A 20,081-nucleotide genomic window follows, 5' to 3' on the forward strand; every position below is an offset into this window, starting at 1 on the left:
TTTTGAGAGAGAGAGTGAACACATGTTTGTGAGAAGGGGCAGAGAGAGGGGAGAGAGAATCCCAGCAGGGTTTGCACCATCAGCATAGAGCCTGGTGTGAGGCTAACCATGAGATCATGACCTGAGCTGAAATCAAGAGTCAGTCGTTTAACTGACTAAGCCACTTTGGTGCCCCTAGGATGTATGCAGTTTTTAATTATTATGGTTTACTTTGCCAAATTACTTTTCAGAAAGTTTGTACCATTTTACCACAGTCTCATTGGTTTATATATTTTTAAAAATATTTGATTATTAGCTTTTTGCCTGTTTTTGTGGATGGTTTATTTTACTCACTTTTTGGCAGGGAGGTTTTCTTATTACTTTGAATTTTTTAAAACATTAATGTCATTAGATCTTTGCATTTGTTACAAATATTTTTCACAATTTGCCATGCATTTTTACTTTGTTTATGCTATTTTCATGTGCAGAAGTTTTATATTTTTATTTATTCAAATCTATTATTTTGTCCTTTGTGGTTTTCTGACTGTACTGTTATGTTTGGCAAGGTCCTCCCCACCCCTAACTTTAGAAGAAAATTCCTGTGTTTTCATATGTGTGTGTTTTTTTTAATGTTTATTTTGAGAGAGAGTGCGAGTGGGGGAAGGGTAGAGAGAGAGAGGGAGACACAGAATCTGAAGCAGGCTTCAGGCTCTGAGCTGTCAGCACAGAGCCCACAGTGGGGCTGGAACTTAAAACCATGAGATCACTACCTGAGCCGAAACCAAAAGTTGGACATTTAACCAACTGAGCAACTCAGGCACCCCTTAGTTTATTTTTTATGTAGGTTCCATGCCCAGTGTGGGGCTTGAACTCATAATTCTGAGATCAGGAGTTGCATGCTTTACTGACTGAGCCAGCCAGGGGGACACCCCTCATTTGTGTTTTTATACCTTCAGTTTTTCATTTAAGTCTTTGGTCCATTAGAAAATAATTTTGGAGGAGGTTAGAGTGGGAGAGAACAAAAGCATAAGAGACTCTTAAAAACTGAGAACAAACTGAGGGTTGATGGGAGGTGGGAGGGAGGGGAGGGTGGGTGATGGGTATTGAGGAGGGCACCTTTTGGGATGAGCACTGGGTGTTGTATGGAAACCAATTTGACAATAAACTTCATATATTGAAAAAAAAATAATTTTGGGGGTGCCTAGGTGGCTCAGTCGGTTAAGCGGCAGACACTTGGTTTCGACTCAGGTCATGATCTCACGGTTCATGAGTTCAAACCCTGCATTGGGCTCTGCACTGACAGTGCAGAGTCTGCTTGGGATTCTCTCTCCCTCTCTCTCTGCCCCTTACCTGCTCATGTTGCCTCTGTGTCTCTCAAACAAAAAAACCTGAATAAAAAAAAGAAAATAATTTTGGTTTTTGGGAGATGTATGAGTTCTTTATCAAAATAATTAAGGTACTTTAGGATGACAGTTACTTATATTACTATCTCTTAAAAAGTTACTAGAAAGTAATTTTTCTTTATAAAACTGTGTGAATGAGGATGTAACTTGACATATTGGCACACTGGAGTTTGGTGTTGAAAATGGATGAGGATTTTTAAATCTTTTTGTTAATGTTGTCAAGTGGGGAGAAACATTTCCACCTGGTTCTTGCTTTACTTGTTTGCAGACAACTGAGCATCAGATCTGGGAATGGCGTTCTCAGATACAGACAGTAGCAAAGAGCAAATGCATGAAATTAAAGCAATAATTAAGTAGCTTTATTCTTTCTCCTCCCTGGAAATAATATTTGGATATAAGGAGATCAATAGAGAATATATTCCACAGTACACGTTTCTAATTTGCATGTCTCTTTTGTAAATGTTGTCTTAATATTTTATTTTTAGCTTTGCTGCATAAAATCCTAGTTGAGAATCCATCAGTAAGGATTACCATTCCAGACATCAAAAAAGATAGATGGTACAACAAACCTCTCAAGAAAGGTAATATCCTTAAAATACAAGTATTTTTTTCTGTGAAAGAAAAGGCACTTGCATTCAGTATCACAAATCAACAATACAGGATACCTATGGTCTCTGTCCTTATGTAGGTTATAATGTGTAGTAGGAAAAACAGAAATACAAAAAATAATTTTAAGTTTGTTAATAAAGTGGAAAAGCAGAGTACTATAGCTAAGTGTTTGACCCAGTCTTAAGTGACTTAGAAGACTTGTCTTCCTGAGGAAATCACATTAAATCTAAGAACCGAAGATTAAAAGGGACCTAGCCAGATGAGTACTAGCAAGATGAGTGGCAGATTCTGAACAGAGAAAGCAACATTTAGAGAGTCTTAGAGTTTGGAAGGTGATACATTTGAGGAACTTGAAAGAAGGCCAGTATGGCATGGACCATGTCTGGCTTGTCATTTTAAGTCATTAGTTGTTAGCATGATGTGTGGTACATTGTAGGCTCTCAGTAAATGTTTGTTGAGTAAATGAGTGAATAGAGAAGGGGGAGAGGGAGAGAGGTTTGAAATGAAGTAGATAGTGACCGAAGTGTGAAGGAGGACCTTGTAAACCATGTTGAGGATTTTGGGCTTTAACTTAAGGCCATTGAGGAAGCAAGGAAATGACACGATCGTATATTTGGTTTTAAAAGGTCCTTCTGCCTACTTTCTTTTTTTTTCTATTGTTTTTTAAATTTTTTATCCTAGATGTGAGAAGATGGTACCTTGGATTGGGTTAGTAGCAATGGATTTGGAAGGAAGAGGTAGATGCCAAAGAAACTAACAAACTAGAATTGATAGGACTGGTAATTGTTTATATGTAGAAAATGAAAGAGAATTAGGAATCCGGGATGACTCTTCTGGGGTGACAAACTCAGAAAATGGTGATGCCATTTACTGGGATATAACTTAGGAAAAACAGAATTGGGGAGAAATTTTATTTGGCTTTGGACATGTTGATTTTGAGAAATAAAACTGTCTAATAAGTGTGTGTGTGTGTGTGTGTGTGTGTGTGTGTAACTCAGGAGACAGGACCAGGCTTGAGATGTCAATATTTAGTTGTTTTCTGCAAATAGATGATAATTTAAACTGGTAGATGAAATTAAGTATATGAAATCTTAAGGAATGTCAACATTTAAGTGGTAAGTAGAGGCCAGGGACACAGAAAAGTAGCCAAAGAGATGGGAGGAACATCTGGAGAATATGAAAAAAGTGAGGCCAACAGAAGAAAATGTGTGATAGTAGCAAACACTGTTAAGTGAATTAATAACATGAAGCCTGAAAATTTGCCCAGTAGTTATTCATGATCATGGCAGGAACAGGTTTGGTGAAAGGCTAGGAGTAATTTTACTTGACAGTGCAATGATTATAGTCTAAAAGAGAGATAATGAGTATAGACAGCTCATTCAAGAAGTCTGGCTGTGAATGGGAGGAGAGAATGGCTAAAGATAAGTGAGGAGTTTTTAACTCTTCTCTGAATGTGTCTTTTCCCTTTTCCCTTTGTTTTAATTGAACTCAAGCTCTCTCCTGAGAACACAGCTTCCCCTCAAGTGGTGATGTTTTCTTTCCCACACACTCCTACCCTTGAATCTGGGAGTGGGGGAGGCATCCTTTTTGTCCTTCATTTCTACTTTCTCCCTTTTTCTCATATTTCTTCCCTCTTCATTTTGAATCTCATATTATCAGACTACTTCCTAATGTTCCCTCCTTGTGATAATCAGTTTCTGAACCCCCATTTAAAACTCCTGCCACATCGTCACTCTCTCTAACGTGACTCTTGTACATTTTGTCATGGCTCTTGGTGATTTAAATATTCATTTGGATGACCCTTCGAATATCCTGATTTCATATTTCCTTTACCTTCTCTCTAGTGATCTTCTCTTCAGACATCCTGCTTTGACTACTGGCATATTTTTTTTCTGGCTTCCTCCTCTAGTACCCTGACTTCAACAATCCTTTGACCCTACCTAGACTTGAAGTCCATTAATTCTACTTCCTTTTCACTATCTCTTACCTGTCCCCTCCCTAGGTCCTCAGTTCCATCGTCACTACTTTAAATCCCAGGTCAGTCATTGTAATGACTTCTTTACTTTCAGCTTCAGCGTTCCTGCCCTATTCTCTCTTCATCATGCTTATTGGACAAAACCTAATCCAATTTTAATCCAGTTTTCTACCTGCTCTATACTTACACCTGCACAGCTGATTGCACCTGGACCAAAATACACAACAATGTTCACTTTAAATTCAGGATCACTGATCTCAAGTGAGCCCTTAATTCTGCCAGACAATTATAATGCATTTCCCTACTTCTTTCACAACCTCAGTCTTCTGAGTCACATTTGTATACCTTTTTTTTGTTTTTCAACTTCTAGCACCTCCTTCCCCATCCTCACTCTCACTTCCTATTTCGCTGGGAAATAGAAACAATCATAAGGCAACTTCCATAAGCTCCCATCACCATCTCCAGCCACCTAACCAGCTGCCTCTGTGCTCATATATTCTGCTTTCTCCTTTGTTGCTATGAATAAATTGTCTGCTCCAGATATATACTAGCTCTCTCTCTTATGCACTACGCCCATTTCTCTTTTGCCTACTCAGAGACAATTCTTTTGTCTTCCTCCTGCATCATTAATTTTTCCCTCTCTACTGCTTTCTCATCAGCATACCAGCATGCTGTTTCTTTCCTCTTACTGCCTGATGTATAGTAGGCTTAATAAAATAAAATATTTGAATGAATTAGTTAGTAAATAAAATGTTCAGCTAAATGTAAGTGTGTTTAAATGATTTTGGGACCGTTCCAGTTGAGAGGAGGAGGCTGAAGGTCAAGAGAGAAGGAATGAAGGAGCATCAAGACCCCCTGAGATAGGAGGGCATAGGCTCACGTACAAGTACAGAGATGAGCATTTTATGGGAGCATGGAAGAGGGAAGGATGGGTAGCAGTGCAAGTAAATTGACAGATTTAGTAGTGGCAAATTGAGGGAGTTTCTAATGACTTATTTTCTTTGTGCAGTTGGAGATGGTATCGAATGCGAAGCAGTGAGGTGGTGGGGGTGGGTCGTTATGGGAATTTGACAAGAGTATAGAAGTTTTGAAGAGATCATTGTGTAGAAAGGGAGAGGAAACTAACTAGAGAAACACAGTGTTGAAGATTCAGCTGATGGTAGTAACCAATGAATTTATAGTGGCATCATTTTCTGTATAATGATTATTCTTGGTAAAGCTTTTCCAGGGAGCAAAGAATGTTGGATAGAGCAGATTCATAATATTTATCACCACTGTCATAAATTGTTTTCTATTTTTAAAAGTTCTGGTTTTTAGCTAGGTCTCTTTGTCTTCGTAGAACACTGTTCTTTTACCATAAATGGTACCATTAAAATTGTGGCCTTAACCCCATACTTGGAACATGCTTACAGGTCAGGATTTGTGAAATGTGTAATTTGATAAGTGAGTTCTCATAAGTTTATAATGATCATATTTCTTTTGTAATCATGTACAAAGAGCCACTATTTGTCTTATATAACTATTTTGCTTTAAATACATGGATTTAGATGTGGTTTTACTTCTTGAATTTTCCAGTGGGGTTAGTTGAAGAACATTGCTTAGGAGACTTGAAAATATTTGTATTTATGTTTTCTGTTTTTTAGGGGCAAAGAGGCCCCGAGTCACTTCAGGTGGTATATCAGAGTCTCCTAGTGGATTTTCTAAGCACATTCAATCCAATTTGGACTTCTCTCCAGTGAACAGTGCTTCTAGGTAAGATAAATCAGCAAAGATCAAATAGTTGTTGAATGTAGTACTCCCATAAGAAGTAATGCATATATATATATTTTTTCTTAATAGTGAATGTAATGTTTATCAGTGTGAGAATGGTAATGTGATATAAGAAAGGCCAGATTGATTTTATCTAAAAATATATATTTTCCCCATATCTCAATGCCTCAGTGAAGAAAATGTGAAGTACTCCAGTTCCCAACCAGAACCACGGACAGGTCTTTCCTTATGGGACACCAGTCCTTCATATATTGATAAACTGGTACAAGGGATCAGTTTTTCCCAGCCCACATGTCCTGATCATATGCTCCTGAATAGTCAGTTACTTGGCACCCCAGGATCCTCACAGGTAAGGGAATTTAGTTTTTCAAATAATAATGAAAACCCTCTAGTTTTTTGTCATAAAGCCTTTTTTTTAATGTATAAATCTTAGAAATGTATTAACACTTTAACATATACAGATTTTTTTTTTTGCAAAGGAAGGAAGAATTAGAAGATACTTTGATGTATAAGAATCTTAAGTCACAGAAGAGAATTTTCAGACCAATTAGTTGTGATATGACTGCTTTTGGTGATACCAGATTTATTCAGGTCTCCTCTGTTTGACATGTAGAACCCTTGGCAGCGCTTGGTTAAAAGAATGACACGGTTTTTTACCAAATTGGATGCAGACAAATCTTACCAATGCCTGAAAGAGACTTGTGAGAAATTGGGCTATCAATGGAAAAAGAGCTGTATGAATCAGGTATGTTTCATTGATTTTCCTAAAGAAAAATGTAAATATTTGAGTAAAAAAGATCATTATCAGTATATTTTCAAAAAAGAAACAATTGAAATTCAAAGGATTTAAGTAAAATGTTGTTTACCTTAAATAATATTGAAAGTCTTCTCTGAGGTTATTAAAAATACTGACTCAAGTCATTATTTTCTTAAAAACTACATATACTTAAATTGTAACAGTAACAAAGGTTCCCTTCTATGAAAGATGAATACATTAACAATCCCATATTTCTTCCACCTCCCCTGCTCCCACCTACCAGTTTTTGTTGTTTATGTTATTATGGCATATTTGTGTCATTGAAATTCTTTATTTTTTAATTTTTTTTAATGTTTATTTATTTTTAAGAGACACAGAGTGTGAGCAGGGGAGGGACAGAGAGAAAGAGGGAGATAGAACTTGAAGCAGGCTCCAGACTCTGAGCTGTCAGCACAGTCCTATGCAGGGCTCGAACTCCCGAACCAAGGTCAGACACTTAACTGACTGAGCTACCCAGGAGCCCCTGTATCATTGAAATTCTAATCTGTCTTCAGGTTTTTCAAAAACTTTAATGTCATGAAAAACAACATGAGGGGAATATTATGTATTAAAGAAGCCTGATAGGGGTGCCTGGGTGGCTCAGTCGGTTAAGCGTCCGACTTCAGCTCAGGTCATGATCTCGTGGTTCACGAGTTCGAGCCCGCGTCGGACTCTGTGCTGACAGCTCGGAGCCTGGAGCCTGCTTCCGATTCTGTGTCTCCCTCTCTCTCTGACCCTCCCCCCATTCATGCTCTGTCTCTCTCTGTCTCAAAAATAAATAAATGTTAAAAAAAAAAAAAGAAGCCTGATAAATAATGTAATGCATGATCTTTCACTAGATCATGGATTTAAAGGGGAAAAAAAGCTTTAAAGAGTGTTATTGGGATGATTGGAGAAATTTAATATGGTTTTTATATTAGATATTATTTTTGTATCGGTGTCAAATTTCTTGGGTGTTATCATAATATCGTGGTTTGTAGGCGAATGTGTTCATAGGAGAAATATGTTGAAGTGAAGTGTATGTCTTCTATAGCTTGGTTGAAAAACTTAAAAAAACACACACAAAAACGACAAGTAAACATATACTTATCTAGGTTGATAAAATCAATGAAGGATATATGGTTATTTATTGTAGACTCTTTCAGTTGTTTTGTAGATTTGTAAGCTTTCAAAATTAAAAGCTAAGGGAAATTGTTACTATGCAGAAATCTGAGGCCAGTCTGATTTTCCTCTCCCTTGTGTGGGGTAACTTACTTTTTTTTGGTCAGGTAGATTTATTGAGATAAAACTCACATAACATAAAAATCATCACTTTAACCATTTTATTTTTTAAAAATTTTTTTTTTTTCAACGTTTATTTATTTTTGGGACAGAGAGAGACAGAGCATGAACGGGGGAGGGGCAGAGAGAGAGGGAGACACAGAATCGGAAACAGGCTCCAGGCTCTGAGCCATCAGCCCAGAGCCCGACGCGGGGCTCGAACTCCCGGACCGCGAGATCGTGACCTGGCTGAAGTCGGACGCCCAACCGACTGCGCCACCCAGGCGCCCCTCACTTTAACCATTTTAAAGTGTACAATTTTGTGGTTTTGGTGTATTCACAAGATTGTGCTATTATCATCACTTAATTCCAGGACATTCCATTGCCCCCAAAATAAACTTTATACCAATTAGTGGTCACTCCTCATTCTTCCCTCCCTTCATTCCCTGGCAGCCACTGATTTCCTTTCCGTCTTTGTGGACTGCCTATTCTGGATGGTTCATATAAGTGGAGTCATATAATGTCATATAAATGGCTCTTTGTGTCTGTGTTATTTTACTTAGCATGTTTTCAGGGATAATCTGTGTTGTTTACATTCATTACTACTTCATTCCTTTTTATGGGCAAATAATATTCCATTATGTGGATAGAAGACTACATTTTATTTGTCCATTTTCCTGTTGATGGACATATAGGCTATTATATGAATAATGCTGCTACATACGTTAAAAAAATTTTTTTTGTAATGTTTACTTATTTTTGAGAGAACAGAGACAGAGCACGAGCTGGGGAGGGGCAGAGAGAGGGAGACACAGACTCTGAAGCAGGCTGCAGGCTCCGAGCTGTCGGTACAGAGCCCGACGTGGGGCTCGAACTCATGATCTGTGAGATCATGACCTGGGCCCAGGTTGGACACTTAACTAACTGAGCCACCCAGGCGCCCCTTATACAAGTTTTTATATGAATTTACATGTGTTTTAGTTTGCCAGGGCTGTCATAACAAAACAGCAGAGACTGGGTGCTTAAACAACAGAAATTTGTTTTCTCATGATTCCAGAGACCGGAGTCCAAGATCAAGGTGCCAGCAGGGTTGGTTTCCTTGGAGGCTTCTCTTCTTGGCTTTCAGATGGTCTTTCCTCTGTGTGCATGCATGCCTGGTATCTATGTATGCTAACTTTTTTTTCTTACAAAGACACCAGTCATATTGGATTAGGGCCCACCTAATGGTCTCATTTTTAACTTAATTACCTTTTTAAAGGCCCAGTCTTCAAATATAATCGTATTCTAAAGAGTTAGGGCTTCAACATACGAATTTTGAGAGGACACAATTGCACCCATAACAATATGTTTTCAATTTCTTAGCTCTATACCTGCTAATAGAATTGCTAAAGCATAGAGTAACTCTACGTTTGACTTTTTGAGGAGCTGCCAAGTGGTTTACCAAAGCAGCTGCACCATTTACATTCCCAGCAGCAATGTATGTGTTTTGTATTTTTCCAGAACATGATGTGTTGTTCTAGTTTTGCATAATTGTGGTACACCAGTGTGTTTTTTATAGTCATTCCTTGAAGTGAGAATTATTATAGATATTTTTGTAATTTGGACTAACCTGATTTTTATTGCCTTAGGTTACTGTATCAACAACTGATAGGAGAAACAATAAACTGATTTTCAAAGTGAATTTGGTAGAAATGGATGAGAAGATCTTGGTTGACTTTCGGCTATCTAAGGTATGTAGAACAGCACTTTTTTTTTTTTTTGAGAGACAGTGTGTGCTGAACTAAAATCAAGAGTCAAATGCTTAATCAACTGAGCCACCCAGGTGCCCCTAGAATAGCACATTTTTTAAAAAAACTTTGTTTTGCTTTTGTTAGAGAAGTATTACGTGTTCGTTGTAGAAACCTAAAAAATATGAAAACATGTAGAGGAGAAAATAAAAATCAAGTTTAATCTTGTCATTCAGAGAGAACAGAGACTTATTTTTTACTATATTATAGTAGTCTTACTACTTCTTTAGTATGTACTATATGCAAATACTCTTATGTAGAGATTTTTTTTAATGCCATTTATTTGTATTTACATGGCATGTGTAAAATATGGTAACTTGCTTCTTCTCATTCAATGTTATGAGCATTCATTCTTGTCATTCTTCTAAAACAAAGTCTTTTTTGTAGAAAATGTAAATAAGTAAAAATGAAATAAAAATAATCCTAAATTATGCTACCCACCAGTAATTAACCCTGATTATTTTAGAGCATTCTAAGCTTTGGGGCACCTGGGTTGGCTCAGTTGGTTGAGTGTCTGGCTCTTGATTTCAGCTCAGTCATGATCTCACCCTTCAGGAGTTTGAGCCCCGTATCCGATTCTGTTCTGACAGCTCAGTGCCTGCTTGTGATTCTCTCTCTCCTTCTGTCTCTGCCCCTCCCCTGTTTATGTTCTCTCTCTCTCTCTCTCTCTCTCAAAATAAATAAACTTCAAAAAAAAAAGCATTCTAAACGTTTTCTTATTTAATCCAAATACATCTTTTTAATTACAATTATGTTTGTCAAAATGTACAATATCATTAATGAATCTTTGTCTGTCATAAGTAAGTCTGTGATTAATGTTCATGTACATAGAGTTTTGTTCACATTTCTGGTTATTTCTTTAGAGATTACTCGTTCTGATAGAAGACCAAAATAGCATTTTCTCTATTTCCTGAGAGGTTGTACATGGCTCTAAGGAGGTTGGAGAAATAGGTCACATTCTGAAATTGGAGCTTTGCTGTTAGATGCTTAGTATGGAATTAAATTATTAAGATCCTACTGTAGTGAAATCTTTCTCATGACTGAACGACTGGCTTTGTTGCCACAGTATTTTGGCAAGATTTCAGTGTAGTTGTGTAGCTTAATTTTAGTTTACAAACCCCCAGTGCCTATGGAAAACAGTGACTTAGGTCCAGAGTTACCAATGCTTGAAACAGACAAGCTGCCATTGTTTCTGCTCTCTGAGCCCAGTGTAGTGGGAACAGTGATGGGCCCAAAATCAAGTTGGAATTATTTATGTAGCCATTTCTTCGAGAATATTTGGTCTTCGTAAGAAGACCCGAAGGGAATTGTAGCTGGACATACCTAAGGATATTTGCCCTTAGTTACCACTAAAGAAAGTTTGATTTTATGGCAGTCTCTTTTTTTGACTTTTTTTTTTTTTTTTTTTTGGATATTATTCCTAATATAGGGTGACGGATTGGAATTCAAGAGACACTTCCTGAAGATTAAAGGGAAACTGAGTGATGTTGTGAGTAGCCAGAAGGTTTGGCTTCCTGCCACATGAGAGATCCATTGGATTCCTGGTGAATATAGTGCTGCTATGTTGACATTATTCTTCCTAGAGAAGATTATCCTATTCTGCAAACTGCAAACATTAGTCCCTGAAGAGTTGTCTTCCCTCTAGCCAAACATTTTCCAATTCTTTTTGTATGTCCTGCATACAAACAATACCTGTATCTTCACTGTAACTAAAGATTTGGGGAACGAATGGATAGAATTCATTAGATATTTCTTCATCTTGTGTTTAGTGTCTACATGTGATGGAAACCATACTTTGGGAATACATGAGCTTACCAGCTTTTATACCAATGTAATGAAAGATGATATTCTTGCCGCATTGTTAACAAAACATTTGGTTTCATCCAAAAAGTACATGTTTCCTTCATGTTGATTTAGTTATATGGATGGATTAGTAATAAAAGCAATCCCTGTAACTTTTGGACAGTAGATTTATCAGCCTATAAAGTGAAGCCAACTTCAAAAAATGTATCCTCAAGATTTGTACTTCTATTTTCACAAGGGCATGACCAAGTATATAAATCTGTTTTTGAATTATAACTGTTAATTAAAATTGCAAGTAGGTATGTTTTTTTCCAGTGTGGTTAATTAATATAATACTGGTTGGTCTTTCAAGTAGAAGTTGAGCATAAACTCTAATGCTTAACTACCTTTACTCTAAAATTACTATTGCACATTTTAAATATTTTTCTATATTATTTTCTACTTTCACAGCCATATTTTAATTCTTTATTAAAGAAATAAATTTTATTTTGAAAATGAAGAGCTAACTCTGTGGACTTATTGGTGACCAAGCTTCTAGGTGGTAGGGAATAATAGAGGAGGGAGAAAGAAAGAAGCTGTGACAGAAATAGATCTGCTAGATTTACTAAGACTTTGTTTTTCTGATAAAATTTATATTAATTTTTGAATGTATTAGGTTGGGGCCTGTATTCCTTTTGCTTGGTAATTTATAAAATTAATCATCTTAGTCTGCTAAGAACATGAAGTTTTATGGTTAGAGTTTTATCATTATTAGTGTATACTGGTAAATTGTGTTGCTGCAGTATACCCATAGGAGAAATAAATTTGAACCAATAGGTGGCTCTGACGAATTGAGCCAGTAAAATCTCAAACATGAAAGGAATTTTCTTCTTGAGAACTTGTCATTAGTAACTCTCAAAAACAAAGTTATCTCAGGTTTTGACCTCTTCCCTGAGTTCCAGACTTTTACAGCCATAGCCAAGCTGACAATTTCCACTTGACTAATAGTGAACACATGACCAAAACCAACGTTTGGTCCCAGTCCTACAACCCATTCCTCCCTAGTTCCTCCCATCCTAGTAAATGTTACATTCAGCCCTCCAGTGCCTTAAGCCCAAACCCCAGGAATCCTCTTTGACATGATTTTCATATTCTCAACTTAATACAGCAAATCCTATTCAGTTTAGTAGATTTATCTACAACCTATCTGACTTCACATCTCTCCTAGAAGTACTCTAGTTGAAGTCTCTGTTATCTTTCTTTTCATATTACTTACTCTTCAACAGTTCAAAAAAGTAGTCAGAATGACCTTTCTAAAATGTGAATCAGGTATCCATCCCCAGTTCTCAACTCTCATGACTTTTCACCACACTTCAAACACAATTTAGAATTTTCTCTGACCTCTTAGCTTTATAGGACTTGTCCTCGCCGCATTTTGTGCCTCCTCTGCTGCTCTCTGACTTACTCATCCTGCTGTAGCTGCATTTGCTCTGCTGTTCCACTCGCAGTGTAAGCACATTCTCACCTCAAGGTCTTTCTTTGCTGTTCCCTCTCTCTGGAGTGCTTTACTCCCCAGACTCATGTGATTTGTGCTTCACTTTAAGTCTGTGCTTAAGTGTCACATGTTATACAGTCTTTCATTGACTTACCTAAAATGTTACCCCACTTCTATCATTCTTTGTTTTTCATCATAACACTTATTATCTGACATTATATTTTTATTTACCTATTAAATGTCTGTTTCCTCCATTGCAATATGTAATATTTAAGCTCCTTGAAGTCAGGAATCCCATCTGTCTTGTTCAGTTCTGTGTCCCCAGCACCTAGAACATGCCTTATGTATTACAGCATGCAGTGAAATGTTACTTAATGAAGAAATACACTCAGTTATCTTATCTCCCCTCAGAATAGATCTGAAAGATGAACACTTCTCTCCATTTTGATTGCTATCACTCCAGTTCAAGCTCCTTCATCTCCTCCCTGGATTTGTTACTAAAAACTATGTCTTCCCACTTCTACTCTTGCCATTTCCCAACCCTTGCTCCCTCAAAGCCTTTTCTTGACATAGATCCCAAGCTGGGTTTTTTTTAAGGATAAATTGTACTGTGACATTCCTTGCTTAAAAACCTCCAGTGACTTCCCATTGCATCAAAAATGGAATCTAAATTCTTTGCTTGGACTGACCTGCAAGATACACCATCTGTCCTCTTTGCCTACCATACTATAGGCATAGTGGCCTTCAACTGCTTCTTCTATTCATTGGATATGCCAAGGCTCATTCCCCTTACCGGGCTTTGATGTTTACAGCTGCCACTGCCTGGAACCCCTTCCAGTAGTTTGCATGGCTTATTTAGTATTCATATCTCAGCCCAAATGTTTCTACTATCCCCAATCACTGTCCCATTGTTTTGTTTTCTTCATAGAACTGATTACTATCTGAAATTATTTATTATCTGTGTCCCCTACTAAAATGTAAGCTTGGACTTTGTCATATCTTTTCCTCCTTTGTTTTCTCTTCCTTCCTTCCTTCCTTCCTTCCTTCCTTCCTTCCTTCCTTCCTTCCTTCCTTTCTTTCTTTCATTTTTCCCCCTCTGCCTTCTTGCCCTTTAGTGTATCTTATATATGGAACAGGATCTGGGATATAGCAGGTACTAAATAAGTATTTGATGAATAAATGAATGAATTAAATATCAGATGAAGAAAACGCTACAGAACATTGTAAGGGGAAGGTGAATAGGTGCATAGTAAACAAATTTTCTCAGCTATTGGGATTTGTGTACAATAGTGGGGAAAGTTCCATTCAGACTTGGACAGATTAGCTCTCACATTTACAATTATGCGAGCCCAGGCAACTGCCTCTGGAAAACATTCTAGAGTTGTTTTTAATCTTAAATGAGTTAATGTGTATGAAGAGTATAGGATACTGGGTTGCACAAAAGGCATTCAATAAATATAAGCTGCTCTAATTTTTCTGCAGTGTTCATTATGCCATTTGGGAGAAGGCATTTACTCCCATTTTTAAAATTAATGTTTGTTTATCAGTGAAAATTTGCTAAGTGTAAAAATGGGAAAGGGATTCTTATCCCAAGATAACAGCTAAAATTTTGTTGGAGAGATCAATGAGTGCTGCGCACGCGTGTGTGTGTGTGGCGTTGGTGTGGTGTGGTATGTGTAGTGGGTGATTGCTGAGATAAATATAAACACAGGGGCGCCTGGGTGGCGCAGTCGGTTAAGCGTCCGACTTCAGCCAGGTCACGATCTCGCGGTCCGGGAGTTCGAGCCCCGCGTCAGGCTCTGGGCTGATGGCTCAGAGCCTGGAGCCTGTTTCCGATTCTGGGTCTCCCCTCTCTCTGCTCCTCTCCCGTTCATGCTCTGTCTCTCTCTGTCCCAAAAATAAATAAAAACATTGAAAAAAAAATTAAAAAAAAATATAAACACATAAAACATGTACAGTTTAATAAGCAGTTATAAAGTTAACATCTGCTTCACCAAACTCAATTGAAGAAAGAGCATTTCTGGACCCTTATAAGCCTTCCCTTGGCCCCTTCTTACAGACCACTCCCTTCCCCCAGAAGTAATTATAAAGCTTATTTTTGTAATAATCCTCTCTGGTTTTCTTTAGTTTTCTCATTTATGCATCCTTAAATGATATAGTTTAGTTTTGCCTGTTTTTGAACATCATATAAATGAAATTAGGCTGTATGTAGTTCTTATATGTTGCATTCTCTTTATATTTATGCTATGGCATGTATCGAATTCATCAATTTTAATTACTGTATAGGATGCCATTTATGAACATATACCACTAATTATGTATTCACTCTAGTGCTAATGGGTTGGATTATTTGGATTATTTATAGTTTGACACTATTATTAACACGCCTGCTAAGAACATTGTTGTACATGTCCATGAATTTCTCTAGGTCCTGGAGACTAGTATATATACCTCTGAGCAAATGGCTGGGTTTTAGGATATCTATATCTTCAACTTGAATAGAATAATGGCAAACTTTTCTAAGGTGATTGTACCAATTTATACTGTCATATGAAAAGAGGATGCAGTTGCTGGAAAAAGTTTGGAATGATCTAAAGTATCAGAATTTTCATAGCAGAATATGTATGTCTAGTGTTCTCAGATTTTCCACCTGTGTTTATTGTTATCGGTCTAATTTTTGCCAAATTACTGGTGTGTAATGTCTTTTTGGTATCAATTTGCTCATTCCTAAGTTTAAATGAGGTTGAGTATCTTATGATATACCCCCCCGCTGTCTTTTCCTCATTTTTCTTCTGTTTTTTCTTTTCCTTAATGATTTTAATTCGTATGTTCAGCGTACTAGTTCTTTGTCAGTTGCATAAGTAGTATGTACACTCTCCTGTTCTGTGACTTAGTGTTTCATGTTTCATGGAGGTTTATAATTTTAATGTAGTTCAAGTAAGACCTTTCTTGGCTGGCTTTGTTTCCTATTTAAGGACTCATTCTCTACTTCAAGATCGTGAAGATTTTCTTGTATATTATTTCCTAAAAGCTTTATAGTTTGGCTTTCACGTTTAGATCTACAATCCACTTGAAAATGGATTTTGTGTATAATGTGAGGCAGAGGTCAAGTTTCATTCCTCCCCTCCCCCACTTGGCTATCTAATTTTAAATGTATCCAATTTTTAAATTAAAAAACTGGCCGTTTTTTAAAACATTTTTTAGTTTATGTATTTATTTTGAGAGAGAGAGAGAGAGCGAGTGAGGGAGGAGCAGAGAGAGAGAGAGAGAGGATCCCAAGCAGCCTCTGGGTCAGCATAGAACCCTACATGGGGCTCGATGTCATGAACCATGAGATCGTGACCTGAGCTGAAACCAAGAATTGGACACTTAACTGACTGAGTCACTCTGGTGCCCCAGGACTGGTTATTGAAAAGATTATCCTGCTCCCACTGACTGCTCTTCATTGATTCAGTGTTCAGATTTCCAATTCTTATTTTTTACAGTACATTTTGGATCAGGATTCAAATAAGGCCCACGTCAGCAATTGACTGATGTCTTTTAACTTGATTTTGGTCTACAAATTTCCCTTCAGCCTCCCTCCCTCTTTCTGACTCTTTTAACCTTGAAATTATTGATAGAAGAATCCAGCTGGTTTACTTTGTAATTTTCTTTGGTCTGGATTTACTGATAGCATCATTGTGATACAGTTTCTCATGCTTCCTCTATTTCCTGTTTCTTTGAATATATACTTCAGGAGAGGCGCCTAGGTGGCTCAATCGGTTAAGCATCCAACTTCAGCTCAGGTCCTGATCTTGCGGTTCGGGAGTTTGAGCCCCCAGGTCGGGCTCTGTGCTGACAGCTCAGAGCCTGGAGCCTGCTTTGGATTCTGTGTCTCCCTGCTTCTCTTCCCCTCCCCTGCTCGCTGTCTGTCTCTCATTAAAGAAAGAAAAACTTACATACATACTTCAGGATACTAGTTTTGTGTCAGTTATATGTGTTGCATATAACCATTTAAAATCATAGATTTCCAGGAGTGCCTGGGTGGCTTGGTTAAGCATCTGACCAGCTCTCATCGTGATCTCATGGTCAGGACAGTGCAGACCTACTTGGGATTCTCTGTCTCCTCTCTCTCTCTGCCCCTCCCCCACTTGGACACACACTGTCCTGTTTCTCAGAATAAATGAACTTAAAAATAAATAAATAAAATCATAGATATCCCTCTACCATTTCAAGTCATAAATTTCATTCATTGTATTTTATCTGGCTCACATTTTTCTATCTCTGTGAGTTTTTTTTTTTTCTGTGAGTTATTTTTGACCCATAGATTATTTAGAATTATGCTCCTGAATTTCCAAACCTTTGGGAATTGTTTTTATTTAAAAACTTTTATTAAGATGCAATTTATATGCCATAAAATTCACTCTTTAAAAAGTGGTTTGCAATGTGTTCACAAAATTGTGCAACAATCACCACCACCATCTAATTCCAGGACATTTCATCACTCCACAAAGGAACCTTATACTCATTTTTTCCTCCCTTAGCCCCTGGGAAGCACTAATCTACTTTCTGTCTGAATGGATGTGCTTATTTTGGAATTGTATAATGTGTGGCCTTTTCTGTCTGTTTTTTTTTACTTAATGTGTTCATGGTTTATCCATGTTGTAACATGTATCAGGTTTCCATTCCTTTTTATGGCTGAATAATAATATGTGGATACTACTTTGTGTTTATCCATCAGTTGATGGATATTTGGGTTTGTTCTACTTTTGGCTATTATGAAAAGGCTGCTGTGAACATTATTATACACACTTTTGTACATATTCATGCAATTTTCAGTTCCCTTGGGTATATACTTATATTTGCTGGGTGGTAATAGTTTGTGAATATTTTAAAGTAAATTTTAGCTTAATTGTATTGTGGTCATAAAGCATACTTTATGTAGTTTCAGTATTTTGAAATTTGTTAAGTCTTATTTGGTGGTTCAGAATACAGTTAAATTTTGTAAATGTTCCATCTGTGCTTAAAAAGAATATGATGTATATAATTGTTGGGTATAGACTTCCATATGTATCTAATCAATGCAGGTAACATATTCAAATTTTTGATATCCTACTTCTTATTCACTGAATTACTGAGGAAGTTAAAATTCACTACATATAGTATTTTGTATTTTTCCTTGTGATTCTATTAATTTTACTTTGCATTTGGGGGCGATGATTTAGTTTACATACAGGTGCAAACTTGTCATATCTTCTTAGTGAATTAAGCCATTTGTTTATTTTGACATGGCATTCTATATGGATATAGTAATGCTTTTTGTCCAATATTAAGGCCACAGGCTTTCTATTGGTTAATATTTGTATGGCATATCTTTTCCACTCCTTTTCTTTTAACTCTTCTAAGCCATGTGTAAAATGCACCTCTTTTAGTTATCTTTTAATCCAGTCTGATGATCTTTGCCTAACTGGCACACTTATTCCATTTGTATTCACTTTAATTACTGATATATTTGGATTTATTTCTACCATTTTACTTTGGTCCCCCTGTACTTCAATTCTTTTCTCCTTTTTTTTTTTTTTTTTTGTCTTGGTTTGCCTTCCTTGGTATTTCTTTAAAACTCATTTAGTCTTCTTCGTCTAGTTTGAAACTATAACTCTTATTTTGGTGAGGGCAGGGAGGACCGGTTCTCTAGAATTTACAAGGTACGTACTTATCAAAGCCTGAAGCTAATCACTTATACTCTTTCTGGGCAATCTAAGAACCTTATATTTTTCTACTTTATATACTGTTGTTTTGTATTTTAATATGTGTGTTTATATGTAATTCTGTCTATATAAATGTTTTTGAGAAAATTATAGTAATATCTCATTATAATTTTGATTTGCATTTCCCTAGTGGCTAATGATGTTGAATATCTTTTCATGTGCTTTCTTGCCATCTGTGTATCTTTGATAAAATGTTTTTTTCATGTCTCATTCATATTCTAATTGGATTTTTTTATGTTGGGTTTTGGAAGTTCTTTGTATGTCCTAGATGCTGGTTCTGTGTTGGATATATGGTTTGCAAATACACTGTCCCATTCTGTAGCTTGCCTTTTCATCTTCTTAATGGGTCTGAAAATGACAGAAGTTTTAAATTAAAATCAAGTCCAATTATTAATTTTTCATTTTATGAATGATGTTTTGGGGATCTATTAGACAAAGAGTCTAATAATCCTTTGTCTAGGCTTAGATCTCAAAGATTTTCTCCTATATTATTTCTAAAAGTTTTTGTTCTTTCATTTTACATTGAAGGCTGTGATGCATTTTGAGTTAATTTTTGTGTAAGGTGTGAGCCTTCAGTCGAGTTTAATTTCTTTTTCCTCTGAATATCTAGTTGTCCCACTGCTGTATGCTGAAAAGGTTATTTTTCCTCCATTGAATTGCTTTCGCACCTTTGTAAAAACATCAGTTGGGTGTATGTGTAGGTTTGTTTCTGGGTTCTCTGTTCTGTGTCATTGATGTATATGCATATCTTTCCAAAAATACCCCACAATCTTGATTACTACAACTATATAATGTGAATTTGGTAGATTGATTCCTTCCAGTTTGTCTTTTTCAAAATTGTTTTAGCTATTCTAGTCCTTTGTCTTTCGTATACATTTTAGAATAATCTGTCTGAATCTAAAAAAAATCTTGCTGTGTCTTAGTTTTAATTGTGGTAAAATATACAATATAAAATTTATCATTTTAAGTATTTTTAAGTGTCCTGTTTGGTGACATTCAGTACATTCACACTGTGATGCAATCATCATCATCATCATCCATTCCCAGAACTTTTTCATCTTCCCACACTGAAACTCTTGTACATATGAAACTAATGCCTCATTTACCCTTTGCCACCGGCACTCAACATCCTGTCTATTTCTATGAATTTGAATATAGTACCTCTAGTCCCTCATAGAAGTAGAATCATACAATATTTGTCCTTTTGTGTCTGGTTCATTTCACTTAGCATTTGTTCTCAAGGTTTATCCATATTACAGCATGTATCAGATTTCATTCCTTTTGAAAGGCTGTATAATATTCCATTGTATTATAATCCACATTTTGTTTATCCATTTATCCTTTGATGGACATTTGGGTTGTTTGTACCTATTGGCTGTTGTACAGCTGTACGGCTGCTGTGAACATGAGTGTACAAATATCTACTTAAATCTCTGCCTTCAGTTCTTTTGGGAATATACCTAGAAGTGGAATCGTTA

The 20,081-nt window shown here is 36.6% G+C and overlaps 1 protein-coding gene across 3 annotated transcripts in view; it reads left to right on the forward strand.

Moving 5' to 3' along the window:
• Nucleotides 1-11,828, forward strand: part of CHEK1 (checkpoint kinase 1) — a 31,581-nt gene extending 19,753 nt beyond the window's left edge. For all 3 annotated transcript variants that reach the window (XM_030333439.1, XM_030333438.1, XM_030333437.1), the window contains 6 exons: nt 1,868-1,963; nt 5,610-5,718; nt 5,908-6,085; nt 6,350-6,481; nt 9,421-9,522; nt 11,009-11,828. In XM_030333439.1, coding sequence (XP_030189299.1) covers nt 1,868-1,963; nt 5,610-5,718; nt 5,908-6,085; nt 6,350-6,481; nt 9,421-9,522; nt 11,009-11,104 — 713 coding nt within the window. In that variant the 3' untranslated portion in view covers nt 11,105-11,828. The remainder of the gene's footprint in view (nt 1-1,867; nt 1,964-5,609; nt 5,719-5,907; nt 6,086-6,349; nt 6,482-9,420; nt 9,523-11,008) is intronic.
• Nucleotides 11,829-20,081: the final 8,253 nt, after the last annotated feature.

Source organism: Lynx canadensis, chromosome D1 (genome assembly GCF_007474595.2).
Source record: "Lynx canadensis isolate LIC74 chromosome D1, mLynCan4.pri.v2, whole genome shotgun sequence".
Taxonomy (NCBI): domain Eukaryota; kingdom Metazoa; phylum Chordata; class Mammalia; order Carnivora; family Felidae; genus Lynx; species Lynx canadensis.